Source organism: Thermobia domestica, chromosome 15 (assembly GCF_964235325.1).
Source record: "Thermobia domestica chromosome 15, izTheDome1.hap1.1, whole genome shotgun sequence".
NCBI classification, from domain to species: Eukaryota; Metazoa; Arthropoda; class Insecta; order Zygentoma; family Lepismatidae; genus Thermobia; species Thermobia domestica.
The window spans coordinates 85,046,096-85,071,664 of NC_137468.1; the positions used below are offsets into that span (position 1 = coordinate 85,046,096).

Genomic DNA, 25,569 nt, shown 5'->3' on the forward strand with positions numbered 1-25,569 from the left:
AATAAATCATACATTCTTCTATTTTCATTCGCCAGGCGGATGAAAGATATTCGTGGGCCACTATTTGGTCATCACTCTTGCGAAGCGTTACTAAGCGAAGCGTTTAATGTTGCGGGAAGCTTCTATGCACTTGTAATTTATAGGTTAATACGGCTTTAATTTGCCATTTGGTCTATTATTCTTTGGTACCTGATGTTACAATCTCTGATTTTCAGTAATCGAACCCTTTACTTGTATTTTCTGTATGCGAACACTCCAGAGGACATAAATATAATCCTAACTTAGTCCAACCGAACATTGATCAGAGACAAGACAGCCAAACCGAGGAAGAGGGAGGCAGGAGAGAATGCAGAAAGAGTCTTCAGTGCATTCACGTGTGTCTCAACAGTGGTGGGCACAAAAACCGGTTTTTCAGTTTTCAGTTTTTAGGAAAACTTGTTATCGGTATTTTCCAAAAAACAGTTCGTTTTTTTTTACCGAAACTGATTTCGGTTTTCTCCAAAATCAATTCATTTTTTCATCTAAACCAGTTTCAGTTTTTCCAAAACTGATTCTATTTCTGACCAGAATAGTGTTTCTTTGTTTTGGTGAAAACCGAACCGGTTTTTTTAAGAAAACCGAAACGTCGGTTTCTCGGATTTCGGTTTTTGGAAACCGATTTTCCTCATATCTAGTCTCAATCAGAAGTTGGAAGGGCCTTTGGCTAGTACATGCTAGAGTGAATATGCAGTAAGAGGGTTTGTTGCATTGGTCACAGTACCTTACCTTAATTGGGCTGTCTTAAATTGTAAAATTTGACCCGTGAGAAGGCAAGTTTGTGAGTTTCACTTTAACTCGCTTGCACTCAGGCTTACTTTCTTCAAAGAGGCTCGCTTTCACTAATCCTAATAGTGTTCTCGGTAGCTGACTCGTACTAGCTCAATTTCCGATTCGCACAAGCTCGATCTTGCGCTAGTTTATATAATAGAACTCGCGGCTTGCTCCGAGTCAGGCTCTGGCTCACTATTCACTTATAAGCTCGTGCTCAAACTCACTTGTGCTCAATTATTAAGATCGAAGTCCATTAAACTTAAGAGCCTGGCACACAAGTTTGGACATTCTACAGCGGATATCTCCTTGATGCTGAAAAGGAACATTAGACCTCAATTAAAAAGTAGTTAAAACATTGCGACAAGCTATGAGGAGGTGCCATTCCGATATTCACTTAAGGTGATGGAAGAAGGATTTCCATATTCATATTGGAACTTGGAACCGATATGTTGTCTGTACTTTAAAAACAGGAGTACAAATACCCCTATGCGTTCCTCAGTGTTTGAACTTCTTCAAGCCTTAATCTGTAAAATGTTTCTTTTGCGTTTGTGTGTAAATATTCAGTTTTCTAATTGTCAATACGTGAAAAATAAGTTCTAATAGAATAACATATTTTTTTTCTTTCTCAAACGAAAAAGATTTCCAAATGTGAAAACTATTGTAAGTACTGAAAAAACAATTTATATACAGTATATATTGGAATAGCAAGCTTTGTAATTTCCAGAAAGGTTTCTAAAATAAAAACAAACTAAAATAATTTTTTCTAGACAATTTAAAAGATCATCTAGAAATCTCTTGCTGCTGGGGAAAAGCGTGGTATTTTTAAGTTCGTCCGCATAGAGCTAAAAGTGATCTTCAATTAGAAAGGGGAGGGGGGAATGCTGCTTTAGAAGAGAATGAAATTTTGCTATCTAATAGACGAAAAAAGCTTCTATTAACAATCTATGATAATCTATCGATTCTATTATAAAATCATTTAATTGTCACAAAGGATTTCAATCTCTATCTCACTACCTTTCACTCTGGGATTCAGAAACTCTGTCATTTAGTAGAGGACCTCTTCGCTTCACTTCTAATTCACTAGCTGTCAACTGAAATTTCACACACTAACTTCTTCTTCTGAGCTTCTTCGTGGCAATTTGGTTAGCATAAGGTCTTTAGCGTGGGAGATCTGGTTTCGATACATGGTAGGAGCTCATGTGATTCAAATTTTAAGCTGAGCTGTAGATTCATGTCTCATATAGCCTCTCTGCTGAAAGGGATGGTAAGTTCAAAACTCTATATCTAACTTCTTCGTCTGGACAGAGTTATTACTTTTTTTTTAACATGTCATCCATCAATGTGTTTTTTATCTTCTTTTTTCTTTCATTAATCCATCTACCACGTCTCTCAAGCACAATTTCTTTTTAAACAGTGTCGTAACAAATTCTCCTCTCCTTTTTAATTATCTCCAACAATTTTCTTCTCTCTTCTCCATTTTCCTTCTACTTTCAATCATACCACTGAAAATACAATTTATTTTCAAACAATGTTCCAACCATCTACATGTTGCACATAATTTTCACAGAGGTGTTTGTAATTCAATAAGTAAGATATTTGCTATTCCATCCCTATTTAGTTTTGTTAGAACTAACGTTTTAAAGGCATCTGACTGCTTTTACCATCAGATCTGTGCTAATTTAGGGAGCACTTGCATAGTAGTTTTCTATTATAGTTTTGTTACATTGTCTTAATTTTATTTTTCAGTGTGTAAAAATCAAATTTGGTACACTTATCAACTGGAGAAAACCGAACCGCTTTTGAAGAGTATCGAAATGTTGGTTTCTGGGTATTCGCCTTCCTTACAAGTGTACTCGTTTTTTCTAAAAGTATTTGTATCCATACACAAACCGCTTCCCCTCATAAAAACGATAGTGTTTACTTTACCCTCATTATCTCCTCTTATAATATTCTATAATTTACAATTTTCCAACAAATTTAGTTATTGTCCTGTTACGCCAGGTAGAGATGCAAGGGCTCGGAAAAACCGGCTTTTTTGGAAAAAAACTCGGTTTTTTCTGCTTTGCTTTTTTGCTTGGGAAATTTTGGGCTTTTTTTCAAAATTCTGCTTTAAATCGATAAAGCAGACTTTGTTTCGCTTCTCTATAACACAGAAAGTCATTTAATTAGTGGTTGATGCCGATAAGAATATAAAACCTCGAAAGTAAACCATGAATTTCGAAAACATATTTTAAACAATTTTACTTCAACATTTTTACATTATGACTTCCAAAGGATTAACCAATGTATATAATAAACACATTTTAACCTCCTATATACAAAAGTAAGCAGAGTTTGCAAGAACCATCGTTGTTTCTGAAAATGCCAAAAACCCGTTTTGGGGGGGGGCAGTTTAAACCAGGCTTTTTTGGGGTTTAAACTAGGTTTTTTGATTTAGATATTTTGCTTTATGTATTTGTATTACATATTCACAGAAATAAGTTTGTTTCGCCTTGGTGTTATTATTCAACAACGGGGTTATGCTGGAAGAGGTCCCATAAGCTTAAAGAAGTCCGGTCATTAAATTTCTTAAATTGAGAAACTCCCACCCTAGCCATCGGGAAAATCCCGTCATTCTTTTAAATGTAAAACAATAACGGGAAAATCCTGTAAAATTTAATTTGTATGTAAAATTTAAAGGTCAACGTATTATAATCAGTACGCTAAAACTGAGTGACACACAATCATAGTCAACGTCTTGGGAATAAAATCAGAAAAATAAACACACTGCTGAACAAGACTGCACTTATTTAATATAAAAACAAATTTACACGTGACGTTTCGATCTTCTATCCAAGATCCTCATCAGACGTGAGTGTACGTCTGATGAATATCTTGGATAGAAGATCGAAACGTCACGTGTAAATGTGTTTTTATATTAAATAAGTGCAGTCTTGTTCAGCAGTGTGTTTATTTTTCTAAAACTGAGGTATTAAATTACAAATTTAGTATGTAGGTATCATTGAAAGTCCAATCCAAGCTAATGTTGGAAGCTAAGTAGGCAATCGATAAATTTTACCAATTTTAATCAATATACGAGTATCGTATTTAAGCAACCTTCGCTTCTTTATAAAACAACAGGCATGCAGAAATATATAATTTGGTTTCGTTTTGTATGTTTAGGCTTAACATCCTTACGTAATACCGAGGTTATCAAGGAGAAGACTTTCGCTTAAAGTGACATCCGAAAGAGTACTTGGTTTACACATGAAAGAAGGGTTGTGGTTCGACCGACAATTGAACATGGGACACCTTGATTAAAAGGTGAAAAGGAAATAAGACTAATGCAGATGGTTTGACATGTGAAACGTCACTATGAAGTTCACACGATTCGCATTTTTGTTCTTTTAATTTTTTTTATTATAGTTTAAACCAGTTATTTAAAAAAAACAGCTGGTGTAAACGAGACAACCCTAAGAGTAAAAACTTCTTTCAAAAAATACACAAATAACTATAGCAAAATTGTATGTAGTATTTTTACTTCAAAATATTCCATACCCTCTTTTTGAAACAAAATAAAATTAAAATAAAACATAAGAGAAATACTTAGATTTGTATGATACAATTAAAGGCTGCACATGGTTCTGTATATTCTTGAAATTCTACAGTCAAGTTTTTTATAACCACCATCAAGGGCGCCCATCAGGGGGTTAAGGGGGCGCTTGCCCCCCCTAGAGGAAAATGTACTTCAGAATATTGAAAATCCAATAGGATTTTTACATTAGTTACAGCAAAATTTGAAACTATTTTTGAAACGTCGCTTATACTTCCCCTCCTTGGAAACCACAACATGGGCGCCCTTGACCACCATCACGGTTTACCCAGTCCTCAAGTTTTCTGAATTTTTAACAAGAGGGATTCAACATATCATTACGGAACAAAAAACAACAAAAAAAAAACTACGGAATATATTTAAGTTAAGCTAAATACAACTGCACAACAAACGTGACTGAGTGGTTGGCTTTTGCGCTTCTATCGGGAAGTCCGGGATTCAACCCAGCATTCGACCATTCTGACAAAGCCTTCCTTCATTCCATCTGAGAATGTAGAAATAGTGCGTGTACTGGCCGACTAGGAGTGTAGGAGTTGGCCGACTTCCTTTCTTATTGTTTTTAAATCGTTATTATTACTAATTACCAGCAGTGACGGTTTTGCGAAGGTTAGAGGATCGGTCTTTCGGACTGAAGCCTGTTCTCCAAAGTTGTGGAATGTCTAAAACGAACGAAATATCTATTAGTTATGCCTTTACTCATAAACTTTAAGCTCCCGTCAAATAAAAATTACGAATGTTTAGAAAAACTAAACATTAGTAGTAAGAAAACCCCTCCCAAAACACTTTTTTAAATTCGCCACTGATTCTCAGTATAAAATGATCTTCAAGGTTGTATCCGGAAGATTATTGCTAAACATATAAACGAAACGAAATATTAGTTATGCCTGTACTCATAAACTTCAAGCACCTCCCAAATAAAATTAGGACTTTTTAGAAAACGAAACAATCAGAGAAACCCCTCCCAAAGTACTTTTCTAAATCCGCTATTGATTATTTGTATAAATTGGTATTCAGGGTTGTATCTGGAAAATTATTGCTAAATCATTGCACAACTACAGTATAACAGAAATGTGCAAATACGGTTTGACGGACATATTGAAAAACGTATGCTTTGACGGATATATAGAAAAACGTAAGTTTAACTTTCGTGCTAGAAGCTGGAGTACTAAGCTCTTAGAAATGAAACACGGATGACAAACTAAAATGATCTAGAGAAGGAAAAAAAATGTCGATAACTCAAAAGTTAAAATAAAGTTAAATAACCTGTAAAATTGCCCTCAAATACTACATTCTTCATGTTAGCTTTAATTCGTAAAATATGTGCTCCATCCATCTTGATGGTGAATTACAGAGCTAAATATGGCATTCAGGTCGTGGAAATCTTATCTAACTATAGAATATACTATAAGAAAGCTATTTGGATAGAAAAATCATGAAAATGAAAAAAGCCAAAATTTCCAAAATTCTCGGTTTTTTTCCAAAAAAGCCGGCTTTTTATGTGAAAAAAACCATCGATTCAAAAAAGCCGGCTTTTTTGCATCTCTAACGCCAGGTCCCATACACTAACGTATTGACAGCTGCTAGCGTAAGACTAGCGTAGGAAATTTTATGGTTACGACTGAAAAATACGTCAATGTATGGCTTACTTAATGATTCAGATGTAATTTTGTTGTGCGGAGTTATTTTTTTTATTTTATTTCAACAAGTTAGATGAATGTAATTGATTTTACAATGGTCGTCCAGAAGGCAAATAACGTTTTGGCATGGTGAAATCAAAACAAAAGATATCAGCACAAAGCTTTATTCACAAAGTCACAGGACCTTACTCTACTTTTCTACGTAATCTCCATAATTGTCAAAACACTTGTTATAACGTGGCACCAGTTTTTCAATGCCGATGTTACACTCATCTGACGCCAAAGGTTTGAGCCAGGTTAGCCCTGCTTGCTTGAGTTCCTCACCATCGTTTGCGAACTGTTTTCACCTAAAAATTCCTTAAGTTTCGAGAATAAGTGAAAATCACTTGGTGCCAAGTTAGGGCTGTAAGCAGGATGGCCAAAGGTTTCCCACTTTAGACGTTGAAGTTCCTCCTGCGTTCGTGCTGATGCATGATCTTCCTTCCTTGCTTAAACATAATGCACCATTTCCTCACTGATGTCTCGTTCATTACACTATCACCATAAACATTCTTCATTTGCCTATACATTTCAATAGGCTTAATTTTTTGTGGATTCAGAAAACGAATGGCACAACATACTTCACATTTGGCGGGATTTTCGTTTGGGGCCGCCACTTTGAGTGGCTGCAAAAACAAATAGCGGGACTGCACATCATTGAGACTATAGGCTTACATTGAGCTAACTGTCGCGCACGCTTTCGCAGCGGGTGGAGGGGGGGTCGGCGAAGCGCGGGATGCGCAATCATTCTTTACTTTCTAGACGGCTTTCATATTTATGAATTTTAATATATGTAGACTTAGATAGAAGATTTAATTGTTTATTTCTTTTTATTTCATTATTCTTATATTTAATGACTTTTTAAAAGTACAGGGTGGTCCATGAAATATCATACACTTAAATTTCCTAATATAATGTTTAATTACAAAATATATGATACAATTGAACATTGATTTATTCTTTGGAATGTGCATGATTAATGACTTTTTTTAAAGTACAGGGAGACGCATGAAATATCATACACTTAAATTTCCTAATATAATTTGTAATATACAAAATATATGATACAACTGAACATTGACTTATTCTTTGGAATGTGCATGATAAATGACCACGAAAGACATGTTTAATATGTGCATCTTTTGGAGTATCACCTCATTGAGACGAACATTGATGTTATTTACAACCTTACGACACATGTCCACTACAATTGCCTGAAAAAACGGCAGAATGGTTGCTCGTAGTTCCATGAGATTTTGTGGTTTGCTCTGGTAAAAAGTTTCCTTATATCCATATAAGAAATAATCACAAGGATATTCAGCAGAAGCTCTTTGGGTTGTCTTATCAGGGCTCCGTGTCAAGGACACTCGCACCGTGGCAATACTCTCTGGAGTACGGACTATGGTGGGATGCAGTTTTTTTCCCTTTCTAAAACACTATTATCAGTTTCAAACTTTGTGGATAATCTATACATACTTTGTTTGCCTGCATGGTGCCCACCAGGTGTGAAAATGAACACGAAAATGTTACTGTGTTGCAGCCACACTCTTTGTTTCTGCGTAAAACAAGACTGTTTTCACTTTCTGGTCAAGCGTCAACCGGCCTTTGTTCGCCATGTTGAAAAAAACGAATGTGACACAAACACAAAAATTGATCCATGCATGAATCCACGTTACACATGCCACAAAAAAAAAAAAAAAAAAAAAAAAAAAAAAAAAAAACGCTCTAAGCCTTCAGACTTAATTTTATTACATAATTTCAGTATATGGCATTTCGTGCCGAGTTGAGTCTGTTTCGTTTCGAAAATGTATATGTCCATTTCTATTGAAAGAATTCTGTCCCGTCTCGAATCTCAACACAAACATTCTGTCAAGTCTCATCTCGTGTGCAACCCTATTGTTTATTATTATGTTATGTATTAGTGTTATAGTTTTATTAAGATACTATAAGTATTATATAGCATAATTTCACATGTAAAACAATATGCAATATTTCGGATAACTAAGATTTACCGGAATACTTCGTAGTTTACCAAATAGGTATTCATTAGTCAGAATTGGGGAATGCTGAATCTCTCCTTCTATGGTGACCCTGCTGTAGGAAGTTTTTCTAAAATCCTTAAAAACGATAGATGAAGCTAAATATTTCTTTACATGGTTCAGCTTCATATAGTTGACAAGAAAGAGGGTTAATAATGAACCACACGAGTCTTGTCTTTTGTTAATGATATATTGCTGTGTTTGATGAAGTACGGCGAAATACTTCATGCCAACGCTGATGGGCTACAGATTATAAGTTACGGCAACTGAAAATAAAATTAAATTTATTTTTCCGTGCTACCGAAACATGCTTTTATTCATCTTTCCTTATTTTCTTTTCTGTGTGTGTAACAGCCAAACAAACAACGTTTATTAAAAATCTAAATCGTGCCTAAGCAACTGCGGAAGGTATTAGGACTAGAAAATTAAAAGAAAAGAAGGGGAAAGATTCACAAAGGGAATATTTTTTTCGTTGGATGAGATCTAAAAAAAAAAAAAAAAACAGAAAAAAGAAAAAGAAAAATGCTGTATATAGATTCCTATTTATTTACTGTGTAATGAATCATGCGAATGACACATATATAATCTAAATTCATTTCATCGACCCTTTCGTTGTCAAATAAACCTCCCATGGTTCGCAATATTAGAACTCATAACCCTAGCTTAATCATTTATAAATAATATCGTGTACTTCTAGGTATGAGGTATAGAATTGTTGTATATATATATATATATATATATATATATATATATATATATAGTGATATGTATCTATCTATTCTAAATATCGTTAATCCCCAAAGCGGATGGATTTATAAATATACATTGTTAACTGATTATTCGTTTCATACTCCGGAGCATTGAAAAATTCCGTAATAACATAATAACATAAAAGGAAAAAAGAAGCACGTTTACTTTCATTTCAAGACATATAGAGGGCGTATGCTGTAGCGTTTCAAGGACATTTTTTTTTTTCATTCTTTCTTTCGGGTAGGAGACAATACAATTCGACACGCTTTTCCATATTTGAAATATGAACTTCAATTTACACTTAGTATTCCTCACGTTTATTGTTATAATTCTTCTTTATTTTTATTTTGATTTTTCCTTGTAAGTTCTTTTCTTTTGTTTGTATTTTTTTACATTTTTATATCATCTACAGCGCTAGCTAGTCGCCAACGTTGTTTGTTGCCTTTAAAAGATTCTAACACTTTTCCCTACTTACAGAACTGCTTTTTTAATCATGGCAGGGTGTCAGAGCTATAAATCGGATCATATCTCGAACTGCATCTTGGGAAAGCCATCTTGGCCTGCGAGTTTCAAGTTAAGGAGAGTATTTCTAATTTTCATTTATCTCTCTCTCTCTATCTCTCTCTCTCTCTCTCTCTCTCTCCTTCCTTCTTTATTCCTTGTTTTATTTTTTGATGTTCTGTTTCTTCTAAATTCCACCCGATGTTCCAGTATTACTTAGAACTTGATATTTATATATACACTAGCAATAAATCAAACTATATTTCCGTGCAGCAGATCGTGAAAAATACTGAAAGAAAATTTCCGAAAAAAAAAAAATAGAATGGCATATTGTTTTGTTCTGCCTAATTTCTTTCTACATATTTTTCTTTCTTTTTTTTCCTTTTCATCGTTTCAGAAAAAAAAACTTCTATCATAAAATGTAAGACATATTGTTTAAGATGATGCGAGGCCAAGAAAATAAGAATAATAGTAAGAAAAAAAAACAACAACATATACATGTGATGAATTCTTGAGCATTATACAACATCTCCATAATTTGATGCTACATTGTTTCAGTTCATGGAGTTTAAATTTGGACTAGAGTTTAAAAAAAAGGGGGAGAGAGAGAGAGAAAGAAAGAAAGAGGAAGAAATAGATGCAAAAGGATGCTTGAAATTCTTTAGTTTCAAGAAGATGAAAACTATAATAAAGAACGCGTATGTATAGCTGTATGTGTATTTAAACACTTAGAGAATTTCTTGAAATAAGCATTGATCTAAGTGTATCTATTATTCAATGAATTATTCTTTTGTGTTTTTATAATCATTGTAAGATGCGTCAGCAATTTTTGGGTCGTGTTGCTTGTGTCCTTGCACGTGTGTTACGTCATTTGTCTTTTATTGTCTCATTCTTCTACTATTCATATATTATATATCCTCTTTTTTTTTTTTTGTGTGTGTGTGTGTGATATGCATCTGTTCTTGTGCCACGCTCAATTGCTGCTCTTTATATACATAAAAGAAGACAAATTCACGAGAATCTTCATAGGGGCATTTCTCCTAGTACAATTAAGAAGGCTTCATAGTTTTCCATATATCTATAAATGATGCTCAATATGATATATAGATTTGTATTCTCAAGTAAATAAGAACAATGTGAATGTAGTTGGTGAAAACGAACTATATACTGCTAAATAAGGAATTTTCAATTAAGCCATTATCAACTTTTTGCAGCATATAGATCTCAGTGTGACCAACTATCTTGGCAAAAAATCAGAAAATGACCAAAGAGTGACATTGCTTTTGCTTGCGATTCTCGTATGGATGATTTTCCGATTATAATATTTACTTATTTATTAAAGTATACAACAGTTATCATCATCATCATCATCATCATCATCATCATCATCATCATCATCATCATAGGTATTTTGCCATTATTGGCAGGTCACTTCCCGCAACTAAGAAGCTTCCAAGCTCCACGGTCTTCAGCTAACCTCTTCGTCTTCACGTTAGGTATTCAATAATTCGTACGATCTGGGTAAAACGCTTTCATTTTAAGAAGTTAATACCCAAACATTCTCAGGTCATGTGAGATTGTAATGCTTAGCATCATGTTTGTGGGTTTTCTCGGAGTTCTTCCGGTCATCATATCTGCAATCCACCAATACTTTCATAATCATTTTTCCATTAGTCGCCTATTTCTTTTATCTTACAGAGCAGAATTGTGTAACTTAACACTGAAAAGTTTAATTTCATTTTCATATATAACTCACCTAATTGGACTTTTAACGTATGATGACCTACGGTGACCTATGATTCTATGAAATATCTCAATTCATAATCATAAGTGATAAATCTTATTTTTATAGGAAATCATACAATGTGCAGAAATCTTCCTCTTTTAAATTAAGAAGAAATTTACAAGTGAGATACATAAATAATAATAATACATATTAAAAGAACAGAAACGACTCTAGATCCTTTTTCTGTTGATAGCCATATGCACTATTACGCATACTCATGTCTGTATTTTAGAAACGAAAAAAAAAAAAAAAGAGCAAGGAAAACCAGAAACCACGTAGGTATAGTATAAATGAAGTTCCATTTATATACCCAGTGATTGTGAGTTGGTATTCTTGATATTGTTTTTGGTAGTATTATTTCACACACGAATAAATAGCTATAAGTACAACAGCAATAAATTTTATTAAGCAGCATGTATTTTTGGATTGGCTTATATATATGTATGGATTGGAATGCTGTAATAACTTATAAGTTGCTACAAAATAAATACAAATATTATTTAAAAGGTATTTAACAAGGAACAAACACAGTCATTAGTCATTAGTTACCGTTGAGTTTATTTTTCTAGTCGTTGCCTTAACCTACATTTTTGGGTAATTCAAATTCTAGCCACACAGTAACTTCTATGGATGGTAACACTGATTACTCTTCCAATTCGTATTATCGGGTGTAGAATAACATAATCTATTATTGTGGTAAGTTACATTTCATTATCTCTTTTCACTTACGAAAAACGGGAAAAGAAAAATTGTTAGCTTTTGAAAAAATATTTAGTAGTTTGCCCCCGTAAGTTTTTAATGAAATCAATCCTCGTGTTCATTTTCACGGGGCAATGATGACTTTTAACGTACTGTATCGTTTAAAATTAATGAAACTTCGATTGCTTCTATGCAACCTGTAAGACAGTAAAGTAAAGTTGGTTGCCTAATTTAAAGGGATGCTTACGTAGGTTTTCTTACTGCAGAAAGCACATTATTTCTTACGTTTCACACGATTCTTTTTATTGTCTGTGCCTGAATTTGTTTATCTTCAGGTATGGTTTACACGACCAAGTTCACTGGAATAATTAACACTCAATCAATCAATCAATCAATCAATAATAATACAGCAGCAATAGAAAATGAAGTCATCCAGGCCCTATATTTAAAGAAACAATTCCGGCGTTAGCCTTTACGAAAAATAATAAGGAAGACCTTCTGTCAGAATGGTTATCCACCAGATTCGAACCCAGGTCTTCCGATAACAAAGTAAGAACACTATTCAATATTGATTTAGTTTCTCGTTTCATTACTTGTTATTTACTTTAACCAATTCGACAAAAAAGTCGAACACTAACACACCGAAAATTTGTATCATACAAATATCTTTTTCTCCATTTTCTGAAAAATTTCACATCAGCTTTTACATTCATGGACAACATTTTATTCAGTTTAATAAGATATATTGATTGGGATAGAATGTCTCATCTTTGGACATTTTTTTAACGTTAACCACTCATAATATTGCAGAATTTGTAGTAAAGATATACGTTATTGTTAGGTAAGGTTTTCAATATATAATATTGGTGCAATCTGTAACGTTCCTATGTAGATAGGAGCTCGTTACTCGGTACGGGCCTCCTACCTGTGAAGACCCGCCACATTTGACAAACAATTTATATTTTTAAATTAAGTATAGTTGCCAGAAATCCTAAGAACCACCATATGTTCAGCTTAATTATAAATACAATATAACCTTCCTAAAAATTAGGCCAATCGCAAAACCATAAATAGGTCAAGGATTTAATATTAGTTTCGTTAAGTAATAAGTCAATGATTTAGGAAGCTCTTCTTTATAACAAAATCAATCGACATTACAAATTTCCTTACAAGTCATTAAACTCGCTGCTACTAATTGGACACATTAAATCAAATGCAAGTGAAATTAATATTAGTCCCAATAAATCTCAACTTAATCGTGTACCACGACAACCTAAAATGATTTGGATAATTGTACCGAATTTTCAAACATATATCGACTATAGGAAGTTATAAGTATGGTTAACACAAAATGTCTATGTCCCACTTAATCAAACAGTTAAACCTCCATTAGAATATATATGAATTCAATTTAAATTTAAGAAGATTATTAAACAACTCACCAGAATATTAAGTAAATAACAGCCCACACTTTGGAATATCAAATTGAATTCACTTGCAATATACACAAATCTCTTTATACCCTAATAGAATAATTTACCAATTTTCGATAGATAGAGTTTACTATTACAAGGTTTTACCAAGTACATTTCCAGCATATATCTGATGAGGATAACTCAGGTGCTGGGTGAAGTAACAACAATCGCCACTAGAGGTGCTATATTCAAAATTTGACAAATGAAACTAGTTTATCGAAAACTCGAAATAGAATGAATTTATATAATAACTTACAACCCCCTTTTTTGGTAACTAACAGAGTGACATTACAAATCCTAGAACAGTGTTGACAGATTGGGCCACAAGTAGCGGATTGGGCGGGTTTTTTTTAAGTGTTCTCGCTACCAAAATTTCAAATTGGGCGATACGCTACCTTTTGGGCTACTTTTAATTATCTGCAGGCTATAACTCTTAAGAATGCTCTCTTCTCTATGAAATCACAAATTATTAGTTTTATATTATACGATAAAAGTTTTGTTTGTTGAATGTTCCATTCACAATGAACAACAGCTTTACTAACACTAATATGTTCGATAATAGTTCAATTCTCGTTTTAGTACCTTTTAATCTCGAGATCTGACAACACTAGATTTTCGTTAAGTTTGCCCTGTTGCAATATCACTGACTGTGTTGCTATCTCAGTTAATGCCTCGGCCTAATAGTTTTGGAGAGTTGAGTAAACATGAACATCGCAAATTTAAATGCTTTACTATATTGTCCATACTAACAAATTCGTAAGTTGAACTATAATAACACTTAGAAAATTCATGTCTCCCAGATCAGGAATTTACGAAATGAGTTAAAGAAGTGAGGAATAGCAGCGAATAAACACATACTACCAGATAAACGTTGTAAAGTGTATTTCAGTGCGTACAATGCTGACTTAAGCAAACATACCTAGTCGTACATTTTATATCATCACCGCCTGCTCAGGTCATTGCACACTGCAATTCTCCTCCAGTTGAGGTAGTACGGAATTTGGCCTAACACACCACAGCCAACAGTCCAAAACTGCAGTCGCCGCCTGATCATTGCCAACCATGATATCAGACATTTTTATATTTGGGCTACAAGTAGTTCAAATCGGCTACTTTTGGAACACAGCCTCGCTACTTTTTAAACATCAAATCTGGCAACCCTGTCTCAGAAATTAAGATTATATTCATTAAATTTCATAGTATATTCCATGGTTTAGAATGCTACGTTATTCAATTTTTAATTCTACTATTCTTTCAGAGTTATTTAAGGAAAATGAACAAATGGATGTCGTTTCACGTTGTGAAAATTACAGTAGGGTTTCAAATTATTGGGGGGTTCAATATCGAAACTGGAATTGATAGTAGATTTCAATACCTTCCGGCTTGAATATATAAAAGATCAAGGAACTAGATGGAATCTATTCGTAGTGCATTGAACCCACATAAAAGAGCCATTTCTCGTTATCTCTTACTATTTTTAAGGAGATTGGCTTTCTGAAACCACTTTATATAGTTACTCGTTCGTGTGTCGTTCGGGAGACACAAAAGCTCAAGAATTACTTGATGGATTACCACTAGGGATACGTACGACTCGAGATTTGTCTCGAACCTCGACTCGAGACTTGTCTCGAACCTAGACTCGACTCGGTTCGAATTTGAGTCGAGACACACTTTGTAAATTTCGAGACGAGCCGAGACACGACTCGACTCGACTGCTCGTAAAAATCTCGGATGTCTCGAAAATCTTTCTATAAATTTAATATTATTTTGAAGAAAGTATTCACTCAGAAACAGCCTTGAAACCAATTCCAGCATTTATTACTTTAGAAAGGTACAGAACGCAATGCGATAAAGTGAACTTCATAAATTCTCTGAATGAGCAGTTGGCAGTCTATAGTAATTTAGCATAGTTATAATTATTGTGTGTGTGCACACGTGGTGCCAACTCTCTCCACTAGGGGGCGCGGTGGCTCAGTGGTAGAGCGTTCACCTCCGGTGCTTGGGGTTCCTGGTTCGATCCCAGCTCGCACAGTGTGGACTTTATGGTGGACAAACACTGTGCTCGTGGGTTTTCTCGGGGTTCTCCCGTTTCCTCCCACTTTCTTTATTCCACCATTTCACTCATTTCTCATTATCATCGTCTCCTTTAGCCTAACCGGCATAACCGTGGGACGTTGAACTTAAAGATTTCATTTCATTTCTCTCCAGCGACCTACCAAGCATCATTTCGTCCATGCCAAGACGTGTCGCCGTTGTTATCCGTGTCAAAGGTGGACATACTGACAATTAGGTAGGAAGTAATAATGTTCTGGCTGATGTGTGCGTATATTTTAAGTAGTATATTTTATCTCGACTCCAATTTCGAGACGTCTCGTTTCGAATTTGAGTCGAGTCGAGACAAGCATATTTTCTAGTTGAGACACGAATTGAGACAACATTTTCTCGAGACGAGTCGATACAGGCTTAAATCTCGACTCGACTCTACCCGTGGGTATCCCTAATCACCGCCAATTTTGGTCAAGATGCAGAGAGATTAAAATTTAAATATCGACTTCATTAATAAAGGCAATCCATCCATTGGCGGATCCAGCCCCATTCCGGGGAACCTAGGCCTCCACAGTTTTGTGAGTGACAAATATAATTAAAACTATTGTTTATATATTTTTGAAAGTTTATAGTAATAAACATTGCATTTTATTCTTTATTGGAAATTTTTGAAACATTAGATTCAGTTTCAGATGCAGCTGTTCTGTTATGCAATGTGTGAAACAATACTTGAGGTTCACAATGTTAACGTCCAACATAAGTAATAATGTCCATCGGGAGGGAGTTAATTTGGAAATCTCTACAAGACTCGTGAAAAACTTGAAAACTCATCAGATATATCTATTATAGTCTGGGTTTAAGCTGTCCCAAGTTTTTACATTCTAGATCCGCCACTGGATCCATCCCTTGGAAGTGTTAGAAATCAAGCATTTCCGGTTTTACCGTTGATCACCGCAGGCCCGTAGCCAGCCCCAAAATTTAGGGGGGGGGCCGGTAGAAGTTAGAGGGGGCCCGACCCAATCATATTATACTTCATCACCATATTATAGTTCATTTGCAAGCCTACCGTCTAATTTTATGGGGGTCAGCCAAAATTTAGGGGGGGGCCCGGCCCCCTCTTGCCCCCCCCATGGATACGGGCCTGGATCACCGGTATAGAGCAAAAACGGTGATAGATAGCAAAGCGACTTCCTGCAAGCGACTGAATATCTCAAGAATAATATTTCTCTCCCATTCTTAACTCTATACTAAAACCGGAAGTGATCAAAAATACACTACAACTTTCGGTTTCAGTGTAGATCTACGTAGGGGGAAAACGATAGGAGATAGCGGGAAGCTGTTTCTTTGGAATCTATTTACCATTTTGAGAGTAAGTATCATCTTCTTTCTTAACTCCGGGTTTGATTACCAGTATCGGTCGAAAAAGTGTAAAAGCTTTGCCATTTTGAGTGAGGTTTTCCTGCGTTTTCCTCATCACACCAGACAAATGCCGGGATAGTATTTTCTATATAACATACATGTCCTAGGCCGCTTACTTCCTTTCACCATTCCTTCCTCCCTTCCCTTTCCTCGGATAGTGTGATCACCGATGAACATCATCTTTCATACGTGAAAGGCTAACATGGTCATAGATGCAGAAAACCTAGAAATCTAATTCCTAATTCTAATTGTCTTAACTCTCTATTCAAACCGAAAGTGGCAGAAATAGTTTCAACATTAATTAATAGAGCAACTCAAAAGCATAAAAAACATAATAGCAATTTAGACATATGGTTGGTACCTTGAACATTGTTATGGTTATTTAAGGGTCCAGAAGAAACTAATTTTAAAAGCATAATAAAGCATAATTTGAGAAAATAAAGCATAAAGCATAATTTAAAATATATAGCACAATTCTTGGAAAATTCTGTATAACTGCAAGTTTAACATACTATATTAATATTTTTTAAAAACCAATATTTACAAAGCAAAATCATTGAGAACATAACAATGCAACAATAAAAAGCTAATTTTTATTTCTGTAAACTTTTTGGTGTAATCCTTTGATGTGGAAAAAAGAAAAAAAGAAAATAAGAAGAAAACTTTTCGCCAACAATGAATAGTACACAAGAACTCCACACTATATTGTTATGTGTACCTCTTGAACTTGAGCAATTTCTGTATTTTTAGTGATATGCAGTGGCGTATTTACGATTTTGTTTCGGGAGGGGCTTTCCTAACTTTCGGGGGGGGGGCTTTGCCTGAAAATATGAAAATTCTGCAAGATATTTCATATACTTAACTATAGTAAGTAAGATTTCGGGGGGGGGCTTAAGCCCGGAAGCCCCCCCTCTAAATACGCCACTGGTGATATGTTTTACTTTCCCTTTCTATATAGAAAAATATATGCACCTCTAAAGCGCACACAAGTGAAACAAAAACTGACTCGAGTAAAACATATCTCTTTACAATGCATTAAGTAGAAATTTCATTAAATATGAAAGAAACTGGTTGCACAAAATATTAATAAATAGATCAAGATATTTAGAATATTTAATATATAGTAAATATTTTACATTATACACGATTGATATAAAACAATGACTGAAATTAACAATAAAGCATAATAAAGCATAATTACACAAAAAATAAAGTATAATGTGGGTTGCTCTATTAATTAAGAAAATAACATGCCACACAAACCAAGTTCTTCTACGTACTACACTATTATTTGTTGATCTGATAGACGACGGTCGGACATACTAGCTGTTCTATAGAATTTCCCATCCTTATCAGGGGGGTAAAAGTGAGGGGGATCGCAGGGAAATGTCGTTCCCCCACTTCGAAAAAATAAGTATGGCGTCCCTTTACTTCCTAAAAGTTACAAGGGGCAAGGATAAGCACAAGGGACGGCGTGTCGTCATGCGTTCTCCTATCTTTTCAGATCCACTTTTACCCCTGATCATTATGGATAGCATAGTTTAAATTGATGCGAATTTAACGTGGGATAATTTTAAATTATCATGAAAACTACCTATGACGCACTTCTTTTATTTATTTTTTTAAAGACTTTTTAAAATATTTAAAAATGTAGCTTTGGTGGGCAAATTAGTTTAAGTTTGTCTACTATTCTTTGTAACATATCAATTAGGCTTAACGTATCAAGGCTACATACTTTCACTCGCTTACTTGATTTAAGTAAAAGAATACACTCTATGATTAGGCATCCATTTTTCAGCCTTAAGTTATGACATAGCCAGTATATAAAACGAGAGAAAGAATTTCCAGTTGTAAGTTAATTAACCGTGCTACCATACAGCAAGAACATAACACTTTACATAAAATCTATAATAATGAAGTGAGCAAACAAGCTCGTTAGCGGTCGTATTGAGATATGTTTGGAAACAAACCGTTGATAAGACTAAATACGTGCTTACAAAAATGAAAACATGAAACACTCGAAGAAAGAAAAATGATTTTAAAAAAAAGCTATAGGAGAAATTAATGAATTCAAATACCTATGAGTACTGCTAATTACCAAGAATGGGGATACAGAATACAAGTTCTATCAGTAATGTTCCTTGTACAGTATACGTAGTTACTTGCTCACGATGGGATACCACTTGGTATATATATATATATATATATATATATATATATATATATATATATATATATATATATATATATATATATATATATATATATATAGAGAGAGAGAGAGAGAGAGAGAGAGAGAGAGAGTAAGAGTGTGAGCTTACAACTGTTTCGTTCTGAACATAAGAACTCAGTCTAATTTTATAACAGGAACATAATTAATGAACAGTGGTAATGGCTCTTATGCAGATTATTGTAGACAAGCCCGTAGCTAGGTTAATTTCTATCACTTTCGGTTCGAGTAGAAGGTTGACGGATGACTTGTTGATATCTATTCTTGGGACGCTGCATCGGTTGGAGAAAAATACTTCTCGATAGTTATCACTATCTGTGCTCTAATACCCGTCAACAGGTAGACAAACAAACAGACGAATGGACAATATCGGATCTATTAGACTTCCGATACTTATGCATAGTATAAAGGAAAAGAAGGAAAGAAAGATAAATAAAAGTACGAACATCCATTATTAAATATTAATTCCACCTAGATATACAAAACAAAGTAATATCAGATACAACTTAAGTACACTGAAATATATTGCACCACTTTTAGCTTTAACCACTGCGTAACACGTAACAAGTAAAGCTGTTGCTGAAATTGGAAGGCATTGAAGATTGATGGAAAAAAATACCTCAGCTTTGTTTTTAAAGAGTTTTTGTACATCCCAATCCATTCCATTCAAGTGTGTTACTCTTTCTAGTAGAAACTGGTAACTTTAGCGAGGACAAATCGTTACTTAGCATTTTATCCCATTAACTGTGTGTGGAACTCAAAACTTGATTTCCATTCTTTCTAACAAATGGACATGGTTTCTATGGAGGTTATTGAATCGATTCTCACGTTCCTTCTTGAAGAGAGAAATGGAAAACGAGAGATTTTTCTCTCGCGTTCTCCCCTAACTTCAACGTCATCCCATGAGCATATGACATATTTTAAGCCAGAATAAGCCATTTCAATTTTTATGAGAGCAAAACAAAATTGCATACTAAAAAGTTAGCGAATATGTTTAGCGGATATGTGTTATATTTGTTGTATTTATAGCTTATAAGTACAAAGATTGCCTGCAAAATGTTCTTGAAATATGGCACTTTTATAGGTGATAGGCATGTAACATTACAGAGAGAAGAGAGAAATGTTTCTTGAAATATTACACGGTATTACATTTTTATATGTATTAGACATCTGCAAACACAAACATAAAACTTAGCACAATATATTAATATAGAAGTAGATATTGCCAGCAGCAACAGGAAACATTTCTGAAGATATTATGCTTTCATAGATGATAGATATGTTAGAGCAAGAGACAAGAGAGAGCACAGTATATTTAGATAAACATCGTCTACAGGATACGTTCCTGGAGACATGACACCTTTACAGGTGTAAACATGTCCGAGCCCAGTGGCAAGAAAGAAAGGAAACAGTACATTAACACAAACACTGTCTACAAGAAATGTGCCTAGAGGTATGGCACTTTTATAGATGATGGGAAAGTTATTAGATTACTCTCGAGACGAGGCAGGATTTTCGTGAAGAGAAACGACACTAGACAGAATTCCCCCAATAGAAACAGATGCACTTTCCGAGACGAGACCTTACTTAGAGACAAGACAGCCTCAACTAATCCCAGAACATAGACAAAAACTAACTCTATAGCCTATGGAACCCAGAGGTTCAATGCCGCGTTCACAAAAGCTCCTCATTGACTTCTGTCGTTAGCCAACTGGATTCAGTTTCTACTTTGTATTCCTGTTTCTGTGAGATTCATCTTAATATTGTCCTCCCATCTGCGCTTAGGTCTTCCTGATGGTCGTTTTTCGATTGAATTTCCAGTCAAAACTTTGAAAGCGTTCCTACTTTCTTCCATCCTGGCTACATGACCTACCCATCCGAGCCTCCTAGAATTGATGACCCTAAAAATGTGCGGTAAATCGTATCAGTGATGAAGTTCCTCGTTATGAAGGTTCCGCCATACCCCATTCCTGTTCCTCTTGGGTTCGAATATTCTTCTCAGGATCTTGTTTTAAAATACTTTCAGTATATGTTTTTCCCTCTGAGTAAGCGATCATGTTTCGCAACTATATAGGACAACAGGCGGGCACGATTATCGTTTTATATATTTTAAGCTTCAAATTTCTCGACAAAATTGGCGACAATAAAAGATTTTGAACTGAATAATAACACAAACTTCTTGCTTTTAGTCGACATTTAATTTCTTCGTGAATATGATTCAGAGCACAGACACAAGACAATACATTAATTTGACCACACGTGAAGATAGCTCTCTCTAGCTATCAATTCTTCGTATATTTCGTGAAATAAAGTGTGGGAGAGCATATGATTCTCTAAATAAAACCCGTGATGTTTTTGCATTGTGGAACTAAGAAGAATCAAATATAATTTCAACCACAGCAACTAGTTTTGGAACCGAACCAATTATTGTGGAATATAACTGTTATTTTAAAAGATCTTATTACAGAAATCCAAAGTGACTTACTATACAGAAGAATACGGGCCATGGCGCTATTACAGAAACAAAATTTAGAATACATTAAATCGTACTGGTTATTTGCTGCCATTAACATTAAAATATTAACGTTGTATTAATTTATGGCTTTCTTTATTTCAGAAAGTTAGACGATATAAGCATTGTTGTGAACTTCCACCACGTCCTCTTCTTGGACATATCTGGAAATAATTTGAAAGACATCACCATTATCAGTGTAATGGAACAGTTGTTGATGTTGAGAGCAGACAGAAATTTGCTTACTACAGCTGCAATTCCTCCCATGCCGTATCTTCAGGTACGTATTGTAGATAGGGCTAACTTACAGCTAGTGTGAATTGTTTGTGGAACTTCGTAAGGACATGCGAACATATTGTGCTTGCGAGACACTAACCAACAGACTTCATTCAGCTGTACTACAATCTCAGGGTTTACAATATCAACTCCCTTACAAAGCAGCGCTTTTACAGGTACATATTTGAATAATGTCGAGAAAGCGCTCTGTTACTTCTCTAATGGAAAATCTATTCTCACTTTCTCGTGTATGATCTTTCATTTTCCTGTACCGTTGTTTCTATAGCTACACTTCAAACATACATCACACGATATCGTATTCCCTTTGCAGCATCTACTTATTTTTATCTGAACATTGTTTCTTTCCACATTTATTGATGATTAGCTTTCCCTTTCAATCAGTTATCAACCAATTGTATACAAAATTGTACTAATTTGTGTATACAAAATTGAAGTATACCTATCACGCAAGTTTGTTAAAGTATTATTTGTCAACACTTTTTCTCCTCAAGAACGTGTCTGCTTAGCAGGTTCTCAACAAATCTCGCGTTTTGTACATAATTATTTTGGAAAATCTACACGGAGCGAAAAAAATGAGCGCATTTAGAAGGTCAATTCGTAAATTCCAACCCAAGGCAGCTTTCCTATCGTTGCTTCTGCCACTGCAGGAGAGAACTTCAGTTGTATTGTGCCAATTGTACAGATTTTCTGCGTTGGAGCCAGGTCAGCCGAGATGGTGCATATACGTTCTCGTTATCTTTGTACATATGGTCCGTAGCCGTACAGATTTTCTAGGTACTACTACGTCCTCAATTCATTTCTTCAGATGTTTATTTTAGGCCAAAAGGAAATTTTAGATCGTACACAAGAATGAGGCTTCGTAATGTCCGTACACAACTAGATAAAGTTTATTGAAGTACTTAATCGTAATTTTCGATATTCTGCACATCCCGAAGGATGACACGCAGAAGGAAGAACGCGAAATAGTACCAGCAGTTACACATGGAGACATTTGCTAGTTCATAATATAGGGTAAACAAGGAAGTTAAAATTTTCCGTCTTTGCATTCTTAAGGAGATAAAAAAAATGGAATATTATTCCTACTTTGGCAGAAAATATTATTCACATTTTTCATCCACAAGATGAATAACTGTTAGCAGTAATTAGGGGCAACATATTAAACACAGCTAACTTAGTTACCAACACAAGGGGTGCACCCACGCGGAATCCAACAAATCTGGATTCCCCAAAACTTCCTAACTCACCATACATTTGTATACTTTCTCAATAAAATTATACTGTAGTTGTTTAACAGGGAAATGATTGATGAAGCATGAACATTTGATCTTACACTTCATATGTACACTTTCACCTATAAAAATAATCTTGTTCTACCATTGTTTTTGAAAATATAGATAGAAGTATTTTACAATTACTTATCTCTTTTCGTGTACAGAATAGTACTACAAAGATATAGCGGCTTGTAGTATTGGACCACTCCTAAAGCAATGTGGTTCGGAATCCACGTTAATGAGTAGCTCCCGTCACATATAGCCTCGCGGCTGAAAGGTACGTTAAACTCAAAATAAACTCAACTCTTAAAGCTTTTATTCCCACCAACAACTATTTCTGAGAGCGCGCCTGACCAAGACCGATTCGTTTGGGGCAATCGTTTATACATGCAATCCACATATATTGTGCAAAAACATTTTTTTTTTCTTTTTACAATTTATCAATCATTATTTTACTAGTGATAATTTAGTAAGTTTTAGATCATTTCATGAGTGGTGTACTAATTTAATTAAATAGGTAACACGAATCACTATAAATAGTCATATCCAGTGGCATATTTAGGGGGGGGGCTTCCAGGCTTAAGCCTCCCCCCCGAAATCTTACTTACTATAGTAAAGTATATGAAATATCTTGCTGAATTTTCACATTTTCAGGCAAAGCTCCCCCCCTGAAAGTTAGCAAAGCCCCCTCCGAAACAAAATCGTAAATACGGCACTGGTCATATCAGTTTGTAATTATCACATGCATTTCTATTTTAGTTATTGTACCAACGCATTTCCAACTATAACCAATTACAGTTTATAAAGTACTAATTCATACAAAAGATTGCATTTTTTTCTAAGAAATTATTTGCACTATTCACCTCAGTTATTTCCAGTGAAGGGAAACAATCACTCACGCGAGTAGCCCGAACTTTTATTGGAGGAGTTCAAGCTATGGGGAAGGGGGTTCCTATACTGCAAGCCACTACGTCTATGTACTATTGAATGCGTATTATTCTGCACCCGAAGAGACAATAATTAATTGTAAAATACTTCCATCTATGTTTTCAGAAAAAATGAGAATTTTGTTGTTTTTATAAGAGAAAGAGTACGGATGAAGTGTACGATCAAATTTTCATGCTACATCAATCTTTTTTCTTGTTAAAACAATTATAGTTTTATTGAGAAAGTGTACAAATGTATGTTGAGTTAGGAAGTTTCGGGGTGAGGGGGAGGTGCGGACCCGGTGGATCTTCCTGGGTGGCCCCTGCAATTACTGATTAAAATGGGAATTGAAAGTATTCAAGAATTAAGTATTTTGAAAAAGAATGTCTAAAATTTAACAAAGAACACATACACAATCAGGGCCGTGCCGTGAGGGGGCGAGCGGGGCAACGGCCCCAGGCGCCGAGGTAAGGGGGCGAAAAATTCGGGAGAAAAAAGGAAAAAAGATAGGAAAAATTGCTTGGAATGTATGTATGGGGGCGCCGTCGCCCCGAGCGCTGATTTTCCACGGCACGGCCCTGTACACAATGCTTGTGTCTAATAATAGCATTAGAAGTGTATATCAAATGGGATTATGGCTTGAAAATCAATGTTTGATAGATGAATAATGATGTTTGAAAATCTAAAGGCAAAAATATATAGTTTAGTACCGATGGTACACCCATTAGCGCTGTGAGTACCTCTGTGGAAACAGAAGGAAATCATTACGTGTCTGTATAGTATGGCAGATGGTGCGGAGCTTTACGTTTTCGGACACACCCCAAGAATAAACCACAGTCGTAAGAGGGTCTTTCTTTACACCACTACTTTAAAGAAAGAAAAATCCAGTAACTTTAATTAGCTGCTTGTCCGTTCCGAATTATTTATTTTTTATGTAAAGATTTTTCGTTCAGGCCAAGCTATTTTGGACAATACTCCAAGTTCTTCCTTCATGTTTTGTATTTTATGTGTGATACGCGTGTTATTTAAGTGTGCGTGAGTGATTAATTGTTCCGTTGTCTTAAACTACTTGCACACATGGCATTTGAAAAGACAAGAACCAAAAGAAAGAAAGAAAAAAATCTCTTAAAATTCATCTTCCAGCACACTTATTATTATCTGAACTCATTATTTAACCAGATGAAAAGGAACGACGCGCTGTGGCAAATTCTTGTCCAGACGATATCGAGAACGGACTGACACTATTCTTTTGTCTTGGGGAGATGAAAAAGACTACATTTTACAAAAGACTTTTGTCATCTTTTAGCAGAAGACAACGCGTAATTAGATATGACGAAGACGTCCAACCTAAAAGATGTGGACGCTTTATTGAATTCATCAAGAACAGTGAGAAAAAGGAAGAAATTAAAGATGTAAAAGAGAAAAATGAACACAAGAGAGCATACTTTAATGAACCAAAACCAATGTAAATCCTTAATATAGACAACAAAAAAAATTTTGATTATAAAAAAAAAATTGAAAGCAAAAACAAATGTACCG

The 25,569-nt window shown here is 34.9% G+C and overlaps 1 protein-coding gene across 1 annotated transcript in view; it reads left to right on the forward strand.

Annotated features, from left to right (window-relative positions):
* The window catches only part of LOC145671867 (leucine-rich repeat-containing protein 23-like), a 453,825-nt gene that overhangs the window by 35,534 nt on the left and 392,722 nt on the right, over window positions 1-25,569 (forward strand). The window contains exon 4 of the mRNA XM_081741092.1: window positions 21,641-21,815. Within this exon, the coding sequence (XP_081597218.1) occupies window positions 21,641-21,815 (175 nt within the window). The remainder of the gene's footprint in view (window positions 1-21,640; window positions 21,816-25,569) is intronic.